The sequence below is a fragment of the Papio anubis genome, chromosome 19, assembly GCF_008728515.1.
Source record: "Papio anubis isolate 15944 chromosome 19, Panubis1.0, whole genome shotgun sequence".
NCBI lineage: Eukaryota > Metazoa > Chordata > Mammalia > Primates > Cercopithecidae > Papio > Papio anubis.
Window position 1 is genome coordinate 40,759,155 of NC_044994.1, and position 17,866 is coordinate 40,777,020.

At 49.1% G+C, this 17,866-nt stretch overlaps 1 protein-coding gene across 7 annotated transcripts in view; it reads left to right on the top strand.

Moving 5' to 3' along the window:
* CTIF (cap binding complex dependent translation initiation factor) overlaps nt 1-17,866 on the top strand; it is a 333,464-nt gene that overhangs the window by 75,710 nt on the left and 239,888 nt on the right. For 4 of the 7 annotated variants that reach the window (XM_009192699.3, XM_021930113.2, XM_021930111.2 and 1 more), the window contains exons 2-3: nt 9,966-10,173; nt 15,757-15,804. In XM_009192699.3, the coding sequence (XP_009190963.2) occupies nt 9,994-10,173; nt 15,757-15,804 (228 nt within the window). In that variant the 5' untranslated portion in view covers nt 9,966-9,993. The remainder of the gene's footprint in view (nt 1-9,965; nt 10,174-15,756; nt 15,805-17,866) is intronic. The other 3 variants (XM_017951713.2, XM_017951718.2, XM_017951714.3) reach the window with 1 other exon arrangement.

Sequence of the window (17,866 nt, forward strand, 5' to 3'; positions counted from 1 at the left end):
TCCTTCATTTCTGCTCTTTGATCTTAGTTATTTCTTGCCTTCACTTTAACTTTTTTACTTGAATGTGTTTGCTCTTGCTTCTCTAGTTCTTTTAATTGTGATGTTAGATTGTCAATTTTAGATCCCTTCCTGCTTTCTCTTGTGGGCATTGGTGCTATAAATTTCCCTCTACCTCTTTTCATCAACAATCCCAAGAGATTCTGGTATCAGAAATTTTTATCTTTAAACACTCCATTGGACAAGAACATCTTTATTTCTACCTTCATTTCATTATATACCCAGTAGTCATTCAGGAGCAGGTTGTTTGGTTTTATGTGGTTGAGCAGTTTTGATTGAGTTCCTTAGTCCTGAGTTCTAGTTTGATTGCACTGTGTAGTCCTGAGAGACAGTTTGTTATAATTTCTGTTCTTGTACATTTTGCTTGAGGGAGTGCTTTACTTCCAATTATGTAGTCCAACTTTGGAATAGAGATGCAATGTGGTGCTGAAGAATGTATATTCTGTTGATTTGGGGTAGAGTTCTGGCAGGTATCCTTGGTGCTTGGTGCAGGGGATTTGAGTTCAATTCCTGGATATCGCATTAACTTTCTATGCAGTTGATCTGTCTGTGACAGTGGGGTGTTGAAGTCTCCCATTATTATTGTATGGGAGTCAGTCTCTTTGTAAGTCTCTAAGGACTTGCTTTATGAATCTAAGGTGCTCCTGTATTGGGTGCATATATATTTAGGATAGTTTAGCTCTTCCCTGATGAATTGGTCCCTTACCATTATGTAGCTGGCCTTCTTCCATCTCTTTTTCATCTTTGATAGTTTAAAGTCTGTTTATCAGAGACTAGTGGCCCAGCCCTGCTTTTTTTGTTTTCCACATTTGCTTAGTAGATCTTTCCACATCCCTTCAATTTTGGAGCCTATGTGGCCAATGCTCTGCATGTAGAGATGGAGTCTCCTAGATACAACAAACTGATGGTTCTTGACTCTTTATCAGTTTTGCCAGTCTGTGTCTTTTAATTGGACCATTTAGCCCATTTACATTTAAGGTTAATTTTGTTATGTGTGAACTTGATCCTGTCATTATGATATTAGTTGGTTATTTTGCTCATTAGTTGATGCAGTTTCTTCCTAGCATCGATGGACTTTACATTTTGGCATGTTTTTGCAATGGCTGGTACCGGTTGTTCCTTTCCATGTTTAGTGTTTCCTTCAGGATCTCTTGTAGGGCAGGCCTACTGGTGACAAAATCTCTAAGCATTTGCTTGTCTGTAAATGATTTTATTTCTCCTTCACTTATGAAACTTAGTTTGGCTGGATATGAAATTCTGGGTTGAAAATTCTTTCCTTTAAGAATGTTGAATATTGGCCCCCACTCTCTTCTGGCTTGGAGAGTTTCTACCGAGAGATCTGCTGTTAGTCTGATGGGCTTCCCTCTGTGGGTATCCCGACCTTTCTCTCTGGCTGCCCTTAACATTTTTTCCTTCATTTCAACTTTGGTGAATCTGACAATTATGTGTCTTGGAGTTGCTCTTCTCGAGGAGTATCTTTGTGGCGTTTTCTGTATTTCCCGAATTTGAATGTTGGCCTGCCTTACTAGGTTGGGAAAGTTCTCCTGGATGATGTCCTGCAGAGTGTTTTCCAACTTGGTTCCATTTTCCCTGTCACTTTCAGGCACACCAATCAGACATAGATTTGGTCTTTTCACATAATCCCATATTTCTTGGAGGCTTTGTTCATTTCTTTTTACTCTTTTTTCTCTACACTTCTCACTTCATTTCATTCATTTGATCTTCAATCACTGATACTCTTTCTTCCAGTTGATCGAGTCAGTTACTGAAGCTTGTGCATTTGTCACATAGTTCTTGTGTCATGGTTTTCATCTCTATTAGTTCTTTTAAGGTCTTCTCTGTGTTGATTATTCTAGTTATCCATTCATCCATTGTTTTTTCAAGGTTTTTAGTTTCTTTGTGCTGGTTACGTAGTTCCTCCTTTAGCTCTGAGAAGTTTGATTGACTGAAGCCTTCTTCTCTCAACTCGTCAAAGTCATTCTCCGTCCAGCTTTGTTCTATTGCTGGCGATGAGCTGCGTTCCTTTGGAGGGGGAGATGTGCTCTGATTTTTTGAATTTCCAGCTTTTCTGCACTGCTTTTTCCCCATCTTTGTGATTTTATCTGCCTTTAGTCTTTGATGATGGTGATGTACTGATGGGGTTTTGGTGTGGGTGTCCTTTCTGTTTGTTAGTTTTCCTTCTAACAGTCAGTACCCTCAGCTGTAGGTCTGTTGTCCACTCCAGACCCTGTTTGCTGGGGTATCAGCAGCAGAGGCTGCAGAAGATAGAATATTGCTGAACAGCAAGTGTTGCTGTCTGATTCTTGCTCTGGAAGCTTTGTCTCATGGGTGTACCCAGCCATGTGAGGTGTGAGGTGTCGGTCTGTACCTAGTGGGGGATGTCTCCCAGTTAGGCTACTCAGGGGTCAGGGACCCACTTGAGCAGGCACTCTGTCTGTTCTCAGATCTCAACCTCCGTGCTGGGAGAACCACTGCTCTCTTCAAAGCTGTCAGACAGGGACATTTACATCTGGAGAGGTTTCTGCTGCTTTTTGTTTAGCTATGCCCTGTCCCCAGAAGTGGAGTCTACAAAGGCAGGCAGGCCTCCTTGAGCTGCAGTGGGCTCCACCCAATTCAAGCTTCCCAGCAGCTTCGTTTGCCTACTTAGGCCTCAGCAATGGCCGATGCCCCTCCCCCAGCCTTGCTGCGCCTTGCAGTTAGATCTCAGACTGCTGTGCTAGCAATGAGGGAGGCTCCGTGGGCGTGGGACACTCCGGGCCGGGTGTGGGATATAATCTCCTAGTGTGCCATTTGCTAAGACCCTTGGTAAAGCGCAGTATTAGGGTGGGAGTTACCCGATTTTCCAGGTGTTGTGTGTCTCAATTTCCTTTGGCTAGGGAAAGGAATTCCCTTCCCCCTTGTGCTTCCCAGGTGAGGTGATGCCTCGCCCTGCTTCAGCTCTCGCTGGTCAGGGTACACCTGGGGACCAGCACCAACTGTCTGACACACCCCAGTGAGATGAACCCGGTACCTCAGTTGAAAATGCAGAAATCACCCATCTTCTATGTTGCTCATGCTGGGAGCTGGAGGCTGGAGCTGTTCCTGCTCTGCCATCTTGGGCGTGCCCCCTGGTTGCTAATCTTAGGATCACCAAGCAAGCCCCCTGCAGCACCACCTGGGCCCCTGCAATAGGCCTGGGATCCACAGGAGGCTGGACCACTTGCAGTAGCCAAAAGCCAAAAGATGAGCCAGGAAGCAGAAATCAGGGTCTTCCTGGGCTTCCTTGGTGGGGTGTCACAAGGGTGTGCTGCTGGAGTGAGTTGGGTGCTGGGGGTGGAGAGGTAAGAGCCTGATGAAGTGTGGGGTGCAGTGCTGCCTCCATGCGGGCCTCAAATGATGGATTCCCTAAGAAGTGCTGGTAGGCCCTGGAGCAGATGCATCTCATCTGGTTTGCAGGTCACTGAACTCATCCCTGAGGATTGGAGGAGGAAGTAATGCCCCTAATGCCTGGCTGTTCTTAAAAGGATTGGCTAAATTGATAGCTCCTAATGCCATTTGTCACTGGGTGGGCAGGAAAGGATACTGAGAGGGCTGGGATGGCTCCGCTGATTGTCTCTGGCCTGTGGGTGCTCTCCAATGTCAGCCTTACCTTTTCCTCCAGACCTCCAGCCTATGAAGGTCAGACTCAAAGTCAGACATGGCCAGGAATTAGAGGGAGAAACTGGCACCATATCATCTCAGGCTGCCCCACGGTGTTCACAGAAACCCCTTCCAGAGCACTAGTTTCCTAAGGAAGCTACAGAGTGCTGGGCTGAGAGCAGCAAGGGATGAGGAGGAAGGGGAGGAAGGGAAAGGGGAGTTTATTGGGTCTAGGGTGGGGAGGGGACACCAGTATGGAGAGAGGCAACTTTTTGTCAAAAACATGGGTGATTTTCAGTTTTGTCCTTAAAAATATCCAGGCTTACTGGGCTGTAGTGACGACCACAGACTGTGATTGGCTGCAGCAGGAGGTGGGGAGTCCCTGGGCTGGCAGCCTAGGCTGGATGAGGTCTTTCAACAGAGATGCAGCCCCAGGAAGACAGCCTGCACGCATCCTTTTCCCCAGACAGACACAGATGTGGCCAAGCTCGGTGGCTTCAGTCCTCTCTGGGAAGCACAGGCGAAGGAGCTCCGGGGTGGGTCCTGCTGCAGCCTGGGCCCTCTGTGTCCTCCAGAAAGCCGTGCCCACACTGGCCCTCCCCTCCAGCTGTAGGCTCAGGGCTGCCCGCCCTTCTGGTGCCCTTTACAGCAAAGTGCGGCCTCAGCATTTTTCCTACTCCTGCTGCTTGCCTTTTAGTTCCTCCTCATCTGTCACCTGGCAGGGAATCAGAGCAGAGCCGGGAGAGGAGGGGAGAGGCATGTCTTTTGTGTTCTTCTACCTTCCCTCTTTTCCTTCTTCCTCTGGTTCCGTCCTTTTTTCACTTTCACTGATCATTAAAACATAAATTCCTGGCTGACTCTCTCAGCTTAGCCTGCAGCCCAGCTGTTTGGGGACTTCCCATCTGGATCCTACTGGGAATGAGACACTGAGCCGGGCTGAAACCCCCAAAGAAAGCTCAGGCAGGAAGGCAGCAAAACAAGCCTGGAGGAGACCATCCCTTGCCCTGTGTCTCCACCAGCCAGAGAAAGCTCTACCCTATTCCTTCACAATCTTCTTGCCTTAAAAATGTGTTGGAACTTTTCTAGGTGGATACCCCAAAGAATAAACAGGGACTCAGATGGATCCTTGTACACTCATGTTCAAAGCAGCATTATTCACAACAGCAAAAGGTGCAAACAACCCAAATGTCCATCGATGGATGAATGGATAAATAAAATGTGGTCTAGATATACAGTGTACTATTGTGATATGATGTCTTATTCAGCCATAAAAGGGCATGAAATTCTCATTCATGTTACAATGTGGATAAATCTTGAAAGCGTTATGCTAAGTGAAATAAATCAGTCATAAAAGGACGAATATTGCATGATTCCTCTTATAGGAGGTACCTAGAATAGGCGGATTCATAGAGAGAAGGTAGGACAGTGGTTACCAGGGGTTAGAGAGAAAGGTGAGGAAGAGTTAATTGTTTAGTGGGCACAGAGTTTCTGTTTGGGTTGATAAAAAAGTTCTGGAAATAGATAGTGATGATGGCTCATAACATTATGAATGTACTTAAAGCCACTGAATTATGTACTCAAAAATGGTTAAGATTATAAGGTTTTGATTTGTTTGTTTTGTTTGGTTTGGTTTGGTTGGTTTTTGTTTGTTTGTTTTTGTTGTTGTTGTTTTATTTTGTTTTTGCTTTCAGACAGAAACTCACTCTGTCACCCAGGCTGGAGTGCAGCAACACAATTATAGCTCACTGTAACCTCAAACTCCTGGGCTCAAGCAATCCTCCCGCCTTAGCCTCCTGAGTAGCTGGGACTACAGGTGTGTGTGACCATGCTCAGCTAATTTTTAAAAAATTTTTTGCAAAGACAAGATCTTGCTATGTTGCCTAGGCTGGTCTCAAATTCCTGGCTTCAAGTGATCCTCCCGTCTCAGCCTCCCAAAGGGCTGGGATTACAAGCATGAGCCACTGCACTCAGCTGAATGCTGTTTTATGTTGCATATATTTGACCGTAATAAAAAATTCAGGGCCTTAGCACCTGGCTGTACTTCCAGGCTAAGAGCTGTGGAGGTGGACAGGCAGAGGAGGGCCACGCTCTCTCCCTCTCTCTGCTCCTTCTTCTTCTCTTGTGACTGAAGTGAAGCTCAGAAATTTTGTGCTTTGCATGTTCCCCGCTTTTCTGAAGCAGGGGCCTCCCCACTCCCTCGCTGGGCTCCACTGTGGAACAGGGAAGTGATGTATTCTCCTGTTCACCCTGGAAAATGAGAGTTTCTGGAGGAGCTGAAATCCCTGGGAGAGAGTGAAAAGGTGGGGAGGACTGGCAAGTAAGGGGGGCTAGGGATCTGGCGGCCACTGTGGGCAACTGGGGCTCACCCCACTTGGAGTTGCTGAGGGACCACGTGGAGCATGCCTGGAATTGTCTGAGACACTGAAGAGGGGAGTATTTGTCCCACTGAGGGCAGCTGCATGTGGCACTAGCTCCTCATACTTCCAGGTTGCAGGTGCCAGGGGCCAGGGGCTTCCTGCAGGCGTCTCCTGACTGCAGAGGAGGCCTGGGCAGGAGGCCCCGGGGCAGCTGAGGTGAGGCGCTGCTGGACTACCCCACATGAATCTGGCTGGGTAGCAAACACTAGAGTAGGAGGAATGGCCGAGAGGACGTGAGGACACAAGAGGCACCTGCAGAGCGCATCCTCTTCCTTCCTTGGGGCACCAAAAGGCTGCAGGTTTGGGATGGGTCTCAATCCTGTCCCCTTTCTCAGCAACTATTATGGGTTTGGGGTGATGACCGTGCCCAGGCTCCCTCACGGGACCCTGACACAGCCCTGAGACACTCGGGCATGTTTGGGAGAGCCCTGCAGAGCCGGCCAGAGGCTGCCTCTGCAGGCAGAGCCCGGCACTCTATCCTCCCGAAAACGGCTCCGTGTAGAGTTCCTGCAAAACCCAGTTCTCTGACTGCACCTGCTAGGTGTGCCAGGAAGCCCCTGATAAGATCTGAAGTCTTCAAGGAATAATGGGCGTGGCCTTGCATATTGACTTCTCCTGCAGGCGACTCCTTTTGAGCCCTCTCTGGACAACAGCAGTGTAATTCCCATCCAGTGGAGGCCAGCTGCCCAGGGCCAGGCACGGAGCCTGCATGGGGCCAGCTCTCCGGAACCTGTGCCCAGCTGGGGAATAAGCACATGCGCAGCGCTTGAAGAATTCACTGCTCCCTGGAGAGTCAGTATAGATTGGGGAGCTTGGAGGTGGCCTGAGGGACTGAGCAGGCCACCAGGAAGGGGGATAGAGAGAAGGCAGTGGGGTATAGGCATAGTCGTGCAGACCTGGAGTTCTCCTGTGTGAACTTGGGCAAGTTACTTAATCTCTCTGAATGTCCATTTTCTCTTCTAAGTAGCATAATTATGCTGATCCCATAGGGTTGCTGTGAAGGTGAAGTGAGTGGAGGCAGATCAAGTACTGATGTGTCTGAGGCATGATAAAGGCACAGCAGACACTCGTCATTCCTACTTTTAGCAGAAATTGCAGTATTCATACCCATAGCCAACCCTGGGTGAATCTTGCTTAGTAGCCTGCCATGAAACCAAGGCAATGCTCTGGCCTTCTGTGCATATAAGAACCTCTAGGTTTGGCAGGTAGAGGGAAGGAGAAAATGCTTCCAGGTGACGGGTTCAGTGTGAGCAAAAGCACAGAGGCAGGAAAGAGCATCCTGTATTCATTTTCTATTGCTTCCTAAAAGATTACTACAAATAGCAGCATAAAACAATACCATCCATTATCTCACAGTTCTGTAAGTCAGAAGTCTGGCACAGCATCTCATGAGTCTGAAGTCAAGTTGTTAGCCAAGTTGAATTCTTGGCTGGAGGCTCTGGAGGAAAAGTCTGCTTCCAAGCTCATTGGTTCTCGGGTGAATTTACTTCATTGCAGATGTAGAATGAGGTGCCCACTTCCTTGCCAGTTGTTGACCAGGGATTGCTGTCAACTACCAGAGGCTGCCCACGTGCCTTACCGTGTGTCCCTCCTCCTTCAAGCCAACAACAGTGCACTGAGTCTTTCTCATGCTTTGGATCTCTGGCTTCTGCTGTCTCTGAGCTCTAGTCCCAGATTTAATGGGTTCTGGTGCTTGGGTCAGGCCCTCCTGAATAGTCTCCTTATCTTAAAGTCAACTAATTCGGGATTTAATTGTGTCTGCAAAATCCCTTCCCAAGAGTATCTAGACTCCTGGCGAGTAACTGGGAGAGGGTGTATACCCAAGACTGTCTTAGAATTCTGTCTACCACACCTACCATATGCCCTGGACAAGGAGCAGAGTAGCCAGGGGATAACTTAGGCATGGGCAGCCGTGGAGCGGGAGGGGTAAGGTGGGTGCTGGTGGTATGGGGAGGTGTAAGGACCTGTAGGCTTTGAGTGGCAGGTGGAGGAAGGGGCAATGGACAGCGTCCCCCATGCCCCTGCCTGTGGCCCTTGCCACCAAATGTGCATATACCAATCACAGCTGACTCTCTGCAGACCTGCTGCCACCCCTGCCTCCACATCTGGTTTCCTCATTCTGAAAAGGGCACCACCTCGGCCTGAAACCTCCAATCCTCTGATTCCTCCCTCTAGGATGGGTGGACAGACCCAGCTCCAAGACCGCTGAGCTCAGAGGCCCAGAGCAAGGCCCTGCAGCACCTCAGAGCCCCCTGCAGCAGGCCTGAGGTCCAAGGGAGGTTGAGCCCCTTGCAGCAGCCAAAAGCCTAAAAACGAGCCGGGAAAGCAGCGGAAGATGTGTGCGCAGCAGGGCAGTTCTCCTTCCCCTGGGAAGTTCTTCCTCTCCGTTCCCTCACCCTTGGAGAAGGCAGTGAGGGTGTTGCGGAGTCAACATTCATGTTCTCAGCAGCATTTCTGGAACCCAGCACACCATTTCTTGCCCTGCTTTGGACTCACTGCAGTTTAAACACTCAACAAACCCTAGATTATTGGCAAATAACTGTGTTCCAAAGAAGTTCTCAGGGTTAAGGTTCTCAGGTTCAAGGTTTTGAAATTCAAATGCTCCATTAAACCTGCTAGGACCTCGCCTTTATTACTGGCAGCAGCATTCACGCTGCTCTGTGTGACTTCAGAGCCCTGTGTGTGCGGGATTCAGGCCTTCTCTGTGCTTTCGTGTGGTGGTGGTTTGATAGAAGGCTGTGCTACTATTTGTGATAATAAAAGCATGTGCAGACTGTTTTCTCTGGCAGACCAGGATCTTCCATGGAGAGCACAGGTCTCCAGATAATAAAAGAGGCACAACACAAGCTTTAAAGCCCCTTCCCATCTAGCCTGGAGCCTATCAGGAAGGAAAAGATCCTTGGCCTGGAGGTGAGAAAGGTTCTAGCTTTCCTCACTCCCAGGTGGGTCACATGTGAGCTTCGGGGGAAAGCAAGGGAGAGGGGAGCGGAGAGGGCAGTGGTGGGGAGGTCCCAGCAGACCTGGGCCCCTGCAGGGCTGGATTGAGCATGTCAGCTCCAGAGATTGCAGTTCTGATGGTGGACTTTAGCTAGTGTTCCAGCAGCAGCTGGTCATCTTGCCACGCTGCCCTAGAGAGAGGGCCAGAGGGCCAATGGGGTGAGTCATGGCCCTGTAAGGGTGACCAGGCAGTGTGTGTGGCTAGGCCATAGCAGCATGGACAGTGCAGCAAGCCTTTCTCGTTCTACCAGTGAAAACCAGTCACGCTCCTGCAGACTTATCATAGGTGTGTTCCAGTAGCTGCACCAGAGCAAGGCTGCAAAATCCTGCTTATAAGTTACAGCCTATAGGCTTCAACTGATTTAGGGGACAGTCGGGTGACCAAAAAGAAAGTCTCCTCATAAGTAGGCATTTTCTTGGAGGACCTGAGCCCCTCAGAGGTTGGTGTCTCGGGCCCCATTGTGCACCCTCAATCTTGGTTCTGTGGTTTCTTTCATCCTGCTTTGTGGTAGATTCTGTTAAATCTGAGGCAGGAAGTGAGGCTTGGCCTGTAGGCCGAGTTCATCTTCTACCTTTCCCAGCGATTAAGGCTTAGGTAGACACTAACTCTGACACTGCACAGTGCCTGTGCTGGCCAATCAGACAAGTGACCTGCATTCCCTGGGCCTGTCTCCTGCCCCACACAGTGGGAATTACAGCACATCGTTTATGCTGAGGGCAAGCCAGCCTCCCACTGACTTCTCAAGGTTGTTGGAAGAACAGAACGCCATGAAGGATAAGAAGAGGCTTCCAGGAGCAGAGGGTGTTTCCCAGGTGTGGGCATCGTCGTCTCCTCCAGCAGCATCTCACGGAGTTCTCTGTCTTCTTTCCCACCAGTCCCGGCCCAGGCTCCTGAGCCGGAAGGATGGAAAACTCCTCTGCAGCGTCAGCCTCCTCAGAGGCGGGGAGCAGCCGCTCCCAGGAGATCGAGGAGCTGGAGCGCTTCATCGACAGCTACGTGCTGGAGTACCAGGTGCAGGGGCTGCTGGCTGACAAGACGGAGGGTGATGGCGAGAGCGAGAGGACCCAGTCCCACATCTCCCAGGTGAGTGCTGGCCTGCGGTTAGGGGAGCTTGGCAAATTCAGAGGGGATGATGCAGGGATCTCTAATTCTGGGCAGCATCCAGTTGCTTGACACTAGACTGCCAAGGCACGAATGGTCCCACCCAGCAGAGCACCCAGAATCCGGCAGGTGGTCTTTGGGATCCAGGCAGGAGGTGCCCTGGCTGTGCACGCAGACCCTCTGACCCACCTCCACTCCTCCCTATCCATTGAGGCTTTGGGGCCCAGCCAGGCCCACAAGTCTTTGAACACACGTCTCTTGAGTACCTACTATGTGCTGTACGCTGTTCCCTGTCCTCAATAAGCTTATGTTCTAGAAAAGGTCTGGAGGTTTTGCTTCTCCGTAATGCACACCAACAAAGAACTATAACTTGTGGATATTTTCTCTGATTTCAAATACAAGCAGTTGTTGGCAGCCAAAGGAATGAGTCTTGTGGGCTTCTCAACCAGGGCTCTGTATGCCAGACATACTTAGACATATGAGGCAATCTAACCAGTGTTCTGGGTTGGTCCTGCCCCCTCCTGCCTCAGTCTGTGGCATCCCTAACCTTGGAGGGGAGATGGACTCATCTGAAAGGTTATGGGCTGAGATTTGAAAGTCTTGGCTTCTCCCAAATAAAGCATGAATGCATTCAGGATAGGGACCCTATCAAGCGTATCTTTGCCTAACACCACAAATCCTCAGCAGATTTTTGTTCAAGAGCTGGTTCCAGATTGGCTTGTAGCTGCCTGTGTGACCTTCGGCAGAACCCTCAATATCTGTGGGGCTGAGTTTTCTTATCTGGCAAATGGGGATTATGCTGTTGCCTCGGGAATGTTGGAAGGTCAGACGGTAAGAAGTACAAAGGCTGCAGAGAGTCAGTGCTGCCTGCACAAGCATGTACAGGACAGTCCCCTGTCTCTGGAGTCAGGGTTCTGGGGATCCACCTCTCGTACGTGTTATCCCATCTCCAAGCCCAGGACTCCTGGGACAATCAGAAGGTGAGCTACCTGGGTGCACCCTGCTTTGGGAAAAGGCTGAGTCCAACTACCAGGCTCACTTTTTGGGTGGGACCCCTAGCTTTTTAGAAGCCAGAACGAACTTTTGGCTTTCCTGGAACTCAGACCAGGAGTCACTCTGGGAAATACTGAAGCCACAGTAATCCCATGCCCTGTCCCCACTGGGAAGCAGGGGACAGAAAATAGCCCTGAGGGAGAAAAAAAAAAATAGATGTGATGCTTTCTTTAGTGTCCTTGAGGTTCTAAAATCACAAGTAATGTAAGCCTATAATTTGTTTGTTATTCAATCCACGAGTGTTTAACAAGCTTCTGTTCTGTGCTGGGTACTATTCTAGGACTCATATCTAGGATTGAGCAACAAAGCCCTGCCCTCATGGAATGTGTATTCTAGTCGTGGGTGATCATTGCGATGGGGAAAAGTAAAGCTGGAAAATGGAATGGGGAGTGAGGAGGAGCAGGAGGGGCTTGCAGTTGTAAGTGGGGTAGTCAGGGAAGCTGGCACGGAGGGGAGGGAGGGGTGAGTAGTGGAGATATCCGGAGAGGAACATCCGGGCAGAAGGAGCAGCCCGTGCCAGTCCTGGGCTGGAAGAAGATTCCAGGCCCAGCCAGCAGGCCAGGGTGCTGGAGCAGAGGGTGAAGGAGGGAGAGCTGCGGAGATGAGTCACAGGGATGATGGGGACTGTGTCGTCGGGAGGTGGGAGGCCTGAGCCCTGGAGTGGCCCCACATGAGGAAGAAAGGATGTGAGGAGAAGTGAGCCAAGAGGCCAGTGAGGCAGGAGGGAACCAGGCCAGGCGGAGTGCTGGAGCCCAGGAGGGGCGTCGAGGGAGTGGGGTGGGGAGACTGCCTTGCAGGCTGCTGCCAGGCCGGGTAAGAGGAACCGACAATGGCTGACTGAGCAGGGGGAGCCTGACGGGGGAGTTTTGGCTGAGTGGTGAAGGCAGAAGCTTGCCTGTGGCCAGCTCAAGGAACAGAAAAAGATGGCCTGGAGACTAGCAGAATAGTACAACTGTTTTGAGGAGTTTACCTGTAAAGGGGAGAGGTATGTGGTGGTATTTGGGGAAATAAGGTCCAAATAGGAGCATTGACCTGTGTGTTCAATCCAGGGGCAAGTCAGGGATTGCTGGGGCCCTAGCCTATCCCCAGCCCCCAGCGGTTCATCCACAATAACAGGAGGGAGTAGCAGGCATGCGGCCACGCATCTAAAATAACTCCTGCAGCACAGCTGTGGTTTCTCTCCAGCTACTTGCAGCCACGAAGGTGCAGAGGCAGAGTTACAAAGATGACTTTCACCAGGATGGAGGTTTCTCCAGGGAGTACAGTAGAGGAGAGAGGGGTGAGCGAGGCATGGGAGTGATGATGGTGAGTCACCTGGATGCTGAAGCAGGTCAGGATGGGAGTGGGTACCTGAGGTGGTAGTGGAGGCCGACGGGTGGTAGGGTCAGTGGATTGGAGGCCGCCCAAAGAAATGTTGTAATCCTGGTAGCAGAGAGACCGAGCTAGAAAGATGCTGGGAGCGTGGCATGTGTCCAGGAGTGGCGTGTTTGAAATCAGAGGTGGAGGAATGCAGTCATGGGTCAGGAGAGGGCTGGGTGTGAGCATGGGAGTGTGTGGGGGAGAGGGAGAGGCCAGGAGGAGAGCAGGTCATGAAACTCTGATCCATCTTCATAGATCTTGAAATGACCAAGAAAGGACAAAAGGATATGGGAGAGGGTGGCTATGATACAGGAGAAAAGTCCTTGAGGATGCAGGAGCAAGGTGGCGGCTGGGTGGCCTGGCGGTCTACAGCTGACTCCATGGAGGGTCTCGTCTGGTGGTGCATTCACTTATTTGCACAATCCCTTTTTTTGATATAAACGATGCTTATTGCACAGCTCACAGTACCATGATCTGGAGTGGAAGGAGGAGGAAGATTAGGAGAGATTGGAAAATTATAAGGGAAATTAACCTCTTTAGATTGTCTAGGGCAAGAACTAAGTGAACCAACTTTTGCAGTCCCCTGGAAGCCCCTAGAGCTGACTTCCCCAGGAGCAGGGCCTGTGGACGGACATATGGGCTGGCTGGGTACCCCCTGTTGTGGGCTGCCTGCCTCTCCAGCTGTGTGGCATCCAGGCCTGCAGCAGGGCATCCTCCAAAGGTTCCTCCAGCTGAAATTTGCTCTACCTGGAGGAGCCAAGGAAGCCTCGAAGCTTCACCCCAGAGGAATGCGTGGCTGATGGTAGAATTTCTGTGCCCAGAGCAGCCAGCAGGGACATGGTTTTGAAAGGAGGGGCCCTCCCAGCGCTTTCAGTGTGGGCCCTGTGCTTCTGGCACCAGCTCCTAGGATCGGTGGGGCCTGACTCACACTTGGATGCCCCCATCTGTGTGGTGGGCAAGGCAAGGCTGTGGAGGGGCTTTCAGACTGACGTCTGCTGTAAAGTGTGGTGTGGAGAACACCTGTGGGGTATGACATTTGGATGCATTCTCTAAACTTTCTTCATGCTCTGGAATTCCCTCGAAGAATGCAGACACCTGGCAGGTTTCCGGGGCCTGCGGGCCTGCCTGCTGCCAGAAAGGGAGGATGTTTCAATCCTGCCCTTACCGCGCCCCTGCCTCCCCGCTCCCCACAGCCGCACACACACCTGGGGCACCGACTCTGGAGGAGGGACGGCTGTGGCCAACTCTCCGGAAGGCCAGGGTTAGCTGTGTCTACATAAGATACTTTTTTAAAAAATTTCTCTATTAACGCAGCTTTATGGGAAATATTTCTGCTAAAGCACTTTGGCTTTTTTTTTTTTTAAATCTGATGACTAGTTTAAATGGAAGCCAAAAAGAAACAAATAAACAAACAAACAAACAAACAAACACTCAGGGAATGTTCCTGTCTGCCTGTGTGGTGTTTTGATGTTTCTGGGGAGGAAATTTGTTAAGAATCTTGGAAACCTTGAGAAGACCTGAGGGAGTGGAGAGGAATGTTGCTCTTCAGCTGGTGAGGTCATTTTTTGGGATCTGAGAAATGACAGTTGACACTCAGGGAGAAAATATCTCATGATGTTTGTACACGTGTGTTCCTCTCGTCCTTCCCAGTAACAACTGGAAGGAAAGGAAGGAAGGATGGATGGATGGATGGATGGATGGATGGATAGACGGACAGATAGATGATACATAGATAATGGATAGATGAGATGGATAGATAGATCAGTTTTCCTGTCCCTTAGGTGAATAACTGAGACAATGTGTGTTTTAAGTTTGCCAAAATTTTCTGGATGCCATATTTAACACCACACCCCTCCCCATATTTAGCACCACACCCCTCCCCATGCTTAACACCACACCCCTCCCCATGTTTAACACCACACCCCTCCCCCCTTTTTAAACACCACACCCCCTGGTGTTTAACATCACACCCCTCCCCCATGTTTAACACCACACCCCTCCTGTGTTTAACACCACACCCCTCCCCCATGTTTAACACCACACCCCTCCCCCATGTTTAACACCACACCCCTCCCTATGTTTAACACCACACCCCTCCCTATGTTTAACATCACACCTCTCCCCCATATTTTACATTGTACCCCTCTCCCATGTTTCAGGAGCAGCTGCTGTCCAATAGATTGGAAGTCCCCACCGTCACTCTATCCTTGGGTGGAAGAGGGATTAAAGTCCTATTCTAAAGGAGGGAAACTGAGGCACAGAGATGGAGCATAGCCAAACCCCACTGCTGGGTGGTGGCTGACCTGGGCCCTGGAGCCCCATCCCTACCCCACCTACTTGTGGTTTCCTGCTCTGTACAGGCCGTGGCTGATTGGGTGTTGGGTGGTTAATATAGATTTATTTCCTGCAGAAAGAAAATTGGGACTCCAAATCTCGTTGACCACTAACCTTCTGGGGAAAAGATTAGGATGTTGTAAGTGGGGAAAATGTTGGCACATGTGATGTTCCTGGATGATCTGGTGGATCACCAGAAAGCTTGGAAGCAGTATGCCACTCTGGGCGAGCATGAACTCACTTAGGCAATGTAAGAAATACTGATGTACAGGCCGCACTGCTAGAGAAGCAGGCAAAGGTGCGGGGCCTGGGCCTGGAGTGTTCATCAGCCTATGCGTCACTCTGATTGCCACAGTGGGAGCAGGGCTGTCTCCTTTCCCCCCTCCATAGCCTGCTGCCCCTGCTCCAGTCTCTTGGAAAGATAACATGTAGGGACCCTATGAAGAGCAGATACGTTTAATGACGGCATAGTTTCCAGTAAATTCTTGTTAAGAGGTCAAACTAAGAGCCAGTGAGAGTGAAGATTGCTTCCTGTAGCCCTATTTTGATGCTTTCCGGCACTTGGAAGCCCTGTGTTTCATCCAAAATGCAGTGATCTTTACAACGGGGTGCACTTTACAAAGTGGCAGTGAATAGGATAGGGTGAGAGGGTTCAGATCGGCTCAGTGGCTTTTCCTAACGCGTTGCTCCTCTTTCCCTTTACGTCTCTCCTTTCATTCTGCCTTCCCTGTTCACTGTTCCCTCACCCTTTTTTAGAAATCCCATCTCTTCGTTTCCTTCTGCCCTTACATTCATTTTCCCTGATATCTTTGCTCACAGGAGGAAGCGCTCAATGGTGGACCACCCATGAAAGGCTTAACAGAAGAAGTGAGTTTATAGGAGGACTGCGGGGTGGTTCGGCATGGGGGATTTATTAGGTATTTTCCCCTTATTTAAAAAATATATTCTAAATTATACATAAAGTACTTTATGCATACATTCCCATAGTACACAAGAATTCAAATGTTAATAATTAAATTCTCCTGGACTAAAATTATTTTAAATTATATAAGTCCTTTATGCATACATTATCATGGTACATAAGAATTCAAATATTACCAATAAAATCTTCTGTGCTACCACCTCATTCTGCTCCCTTACTCCTACCTCCCATCAGATGGGTGAGTTCATTTCCTTGCCTTTTTTAATGCCTTTCCTGACATATGTATGACTTGAAGAAATACAATATTGTCAAATCGTATATCACAGCCAGTGGATATATTGTTCAATAACTTGCATTTTTCACCTGCCCACATGCCCCAGAGATTCTTCTGGGCTTGCACATCTGCTGTGTTCTGTTTAGTGGCTGCCCAGTTGTCCATAGCATGGATTTATTTAACCATTTGCTTAATGGTGGGCACTCAGGTTACTTCTAAATTTTCCCCTGGAAATATGTGATACTTCAACGCATACTGTTGAACATGCCTCCTTCTGCACAAATAACGGTGTTTCTTCAGTTAGATGCTGAGAAGTAAAATTAATTTTAATAGCTGTTGTTGAATTGCTCTCCAAAGATCTTCCGTTATCCATACTACCACCAGTATTTTGGGACATCTTGTCATTTTAATTCACATTGTCTTAGTTCTTTTTCTTTTTCTTTTTTTTTCTTTTGAGACAGAGTCTCACTCTGTTGCCCAGGCTGAAGTGTAGTGGCGTGATCTCAGCTCACTGCAACCTCTGCTTCTGGGTTCAAGCAACTCTCCTGTCTCAGCCTCCCGAGTAGCTGGGACTACAGGCACACGCCACCACACTCAGCTAATTTTTGTATTTTTAGTAAAGACGGGGTTTCACCATATTGGTCAGGCTGGTCTTGAACTCCTGACCTCAGGTGATCCACTTGCCTCAGGCTCCTAAAGTGCTGGGATTACAGGCATGAGCCACTGCGCCCGAAATTGAATTACCAATCTTTTTATTTTATTTTTTTCTTTCTTTTTGAGATGGAGTCTCGCACTGTCGCCGGGGCTGGAGTGCAATGGTGTGCTCTTGGCTCACTGCAACCTCTGCCTCCCAGGTTCAAGCAATTCTCCTGCCTCAGTCTCCTGAGTAGCTGGGATTACAGGCACGTGCCACCACGCCTGGCTAATTTTTTGTATTTTTCGTAGAGACAGGGTTTCACTATGTTGGCCAGGCTGGTGTCGAACGCCTGATTTGTGATCCACTCGCCTTGGCCTCCCAAAGTGGTGGAATTACAGGCATGAGCCACTGCACCTGGCCATTTTTTTTTTTTTAGACGAAGTTTTGCTCTTGTTGCTGAGGCTGGAGTGCAGTGGTGTGATCTCGGCTCACTGCAACATTCGCCTCCCGGGTTCAAGTGATTCTCCTGCCTCAGCCTCCCGAGTAGCTGGGATTACAGGTGCCTGCCACCATGCCCGGCTAATTTTTTGTATTTTTAGTAAAGACAGAGTTTCGCCGTGTTGGCCAGACTGGTCTTGAACTCCTGGCCTCAGGGATCCACCCCCCTCGGCCTCCCAAAGTGCTGGGATTACAGGTGTGAGCCACCATGCCTGGCCACCAATTATTTTTTAATAGGATAACATTTTATTTTATGAAAGTAGCAACTGGAAAAACTGAGACAAGTGAAAAATGGGGAAAAAAAAAACTCCATCATTTTATGGCAACTAATATAATTTTTATGCATCATTTTTTTAAAAAATATTTTATAAAGTTGTACTTCTAGCATCCATGTAAGTTTTATGATCTGTAAGTTTTAATGATCTCCTAGACATTGTTTGGTGGTGGTTTTTAGCATAAAGCGTAACTATTTAAATTTGCTTTTCTTCTGCTAGGTAGTAAAATAAATAGAATGAAAGCTAACATTTATCCACTCAGGCTCTGTTGTAGGCTCAGGGGGCAAAGTCAAGAACAGAACAACCATGATCTCTGTCTCAGT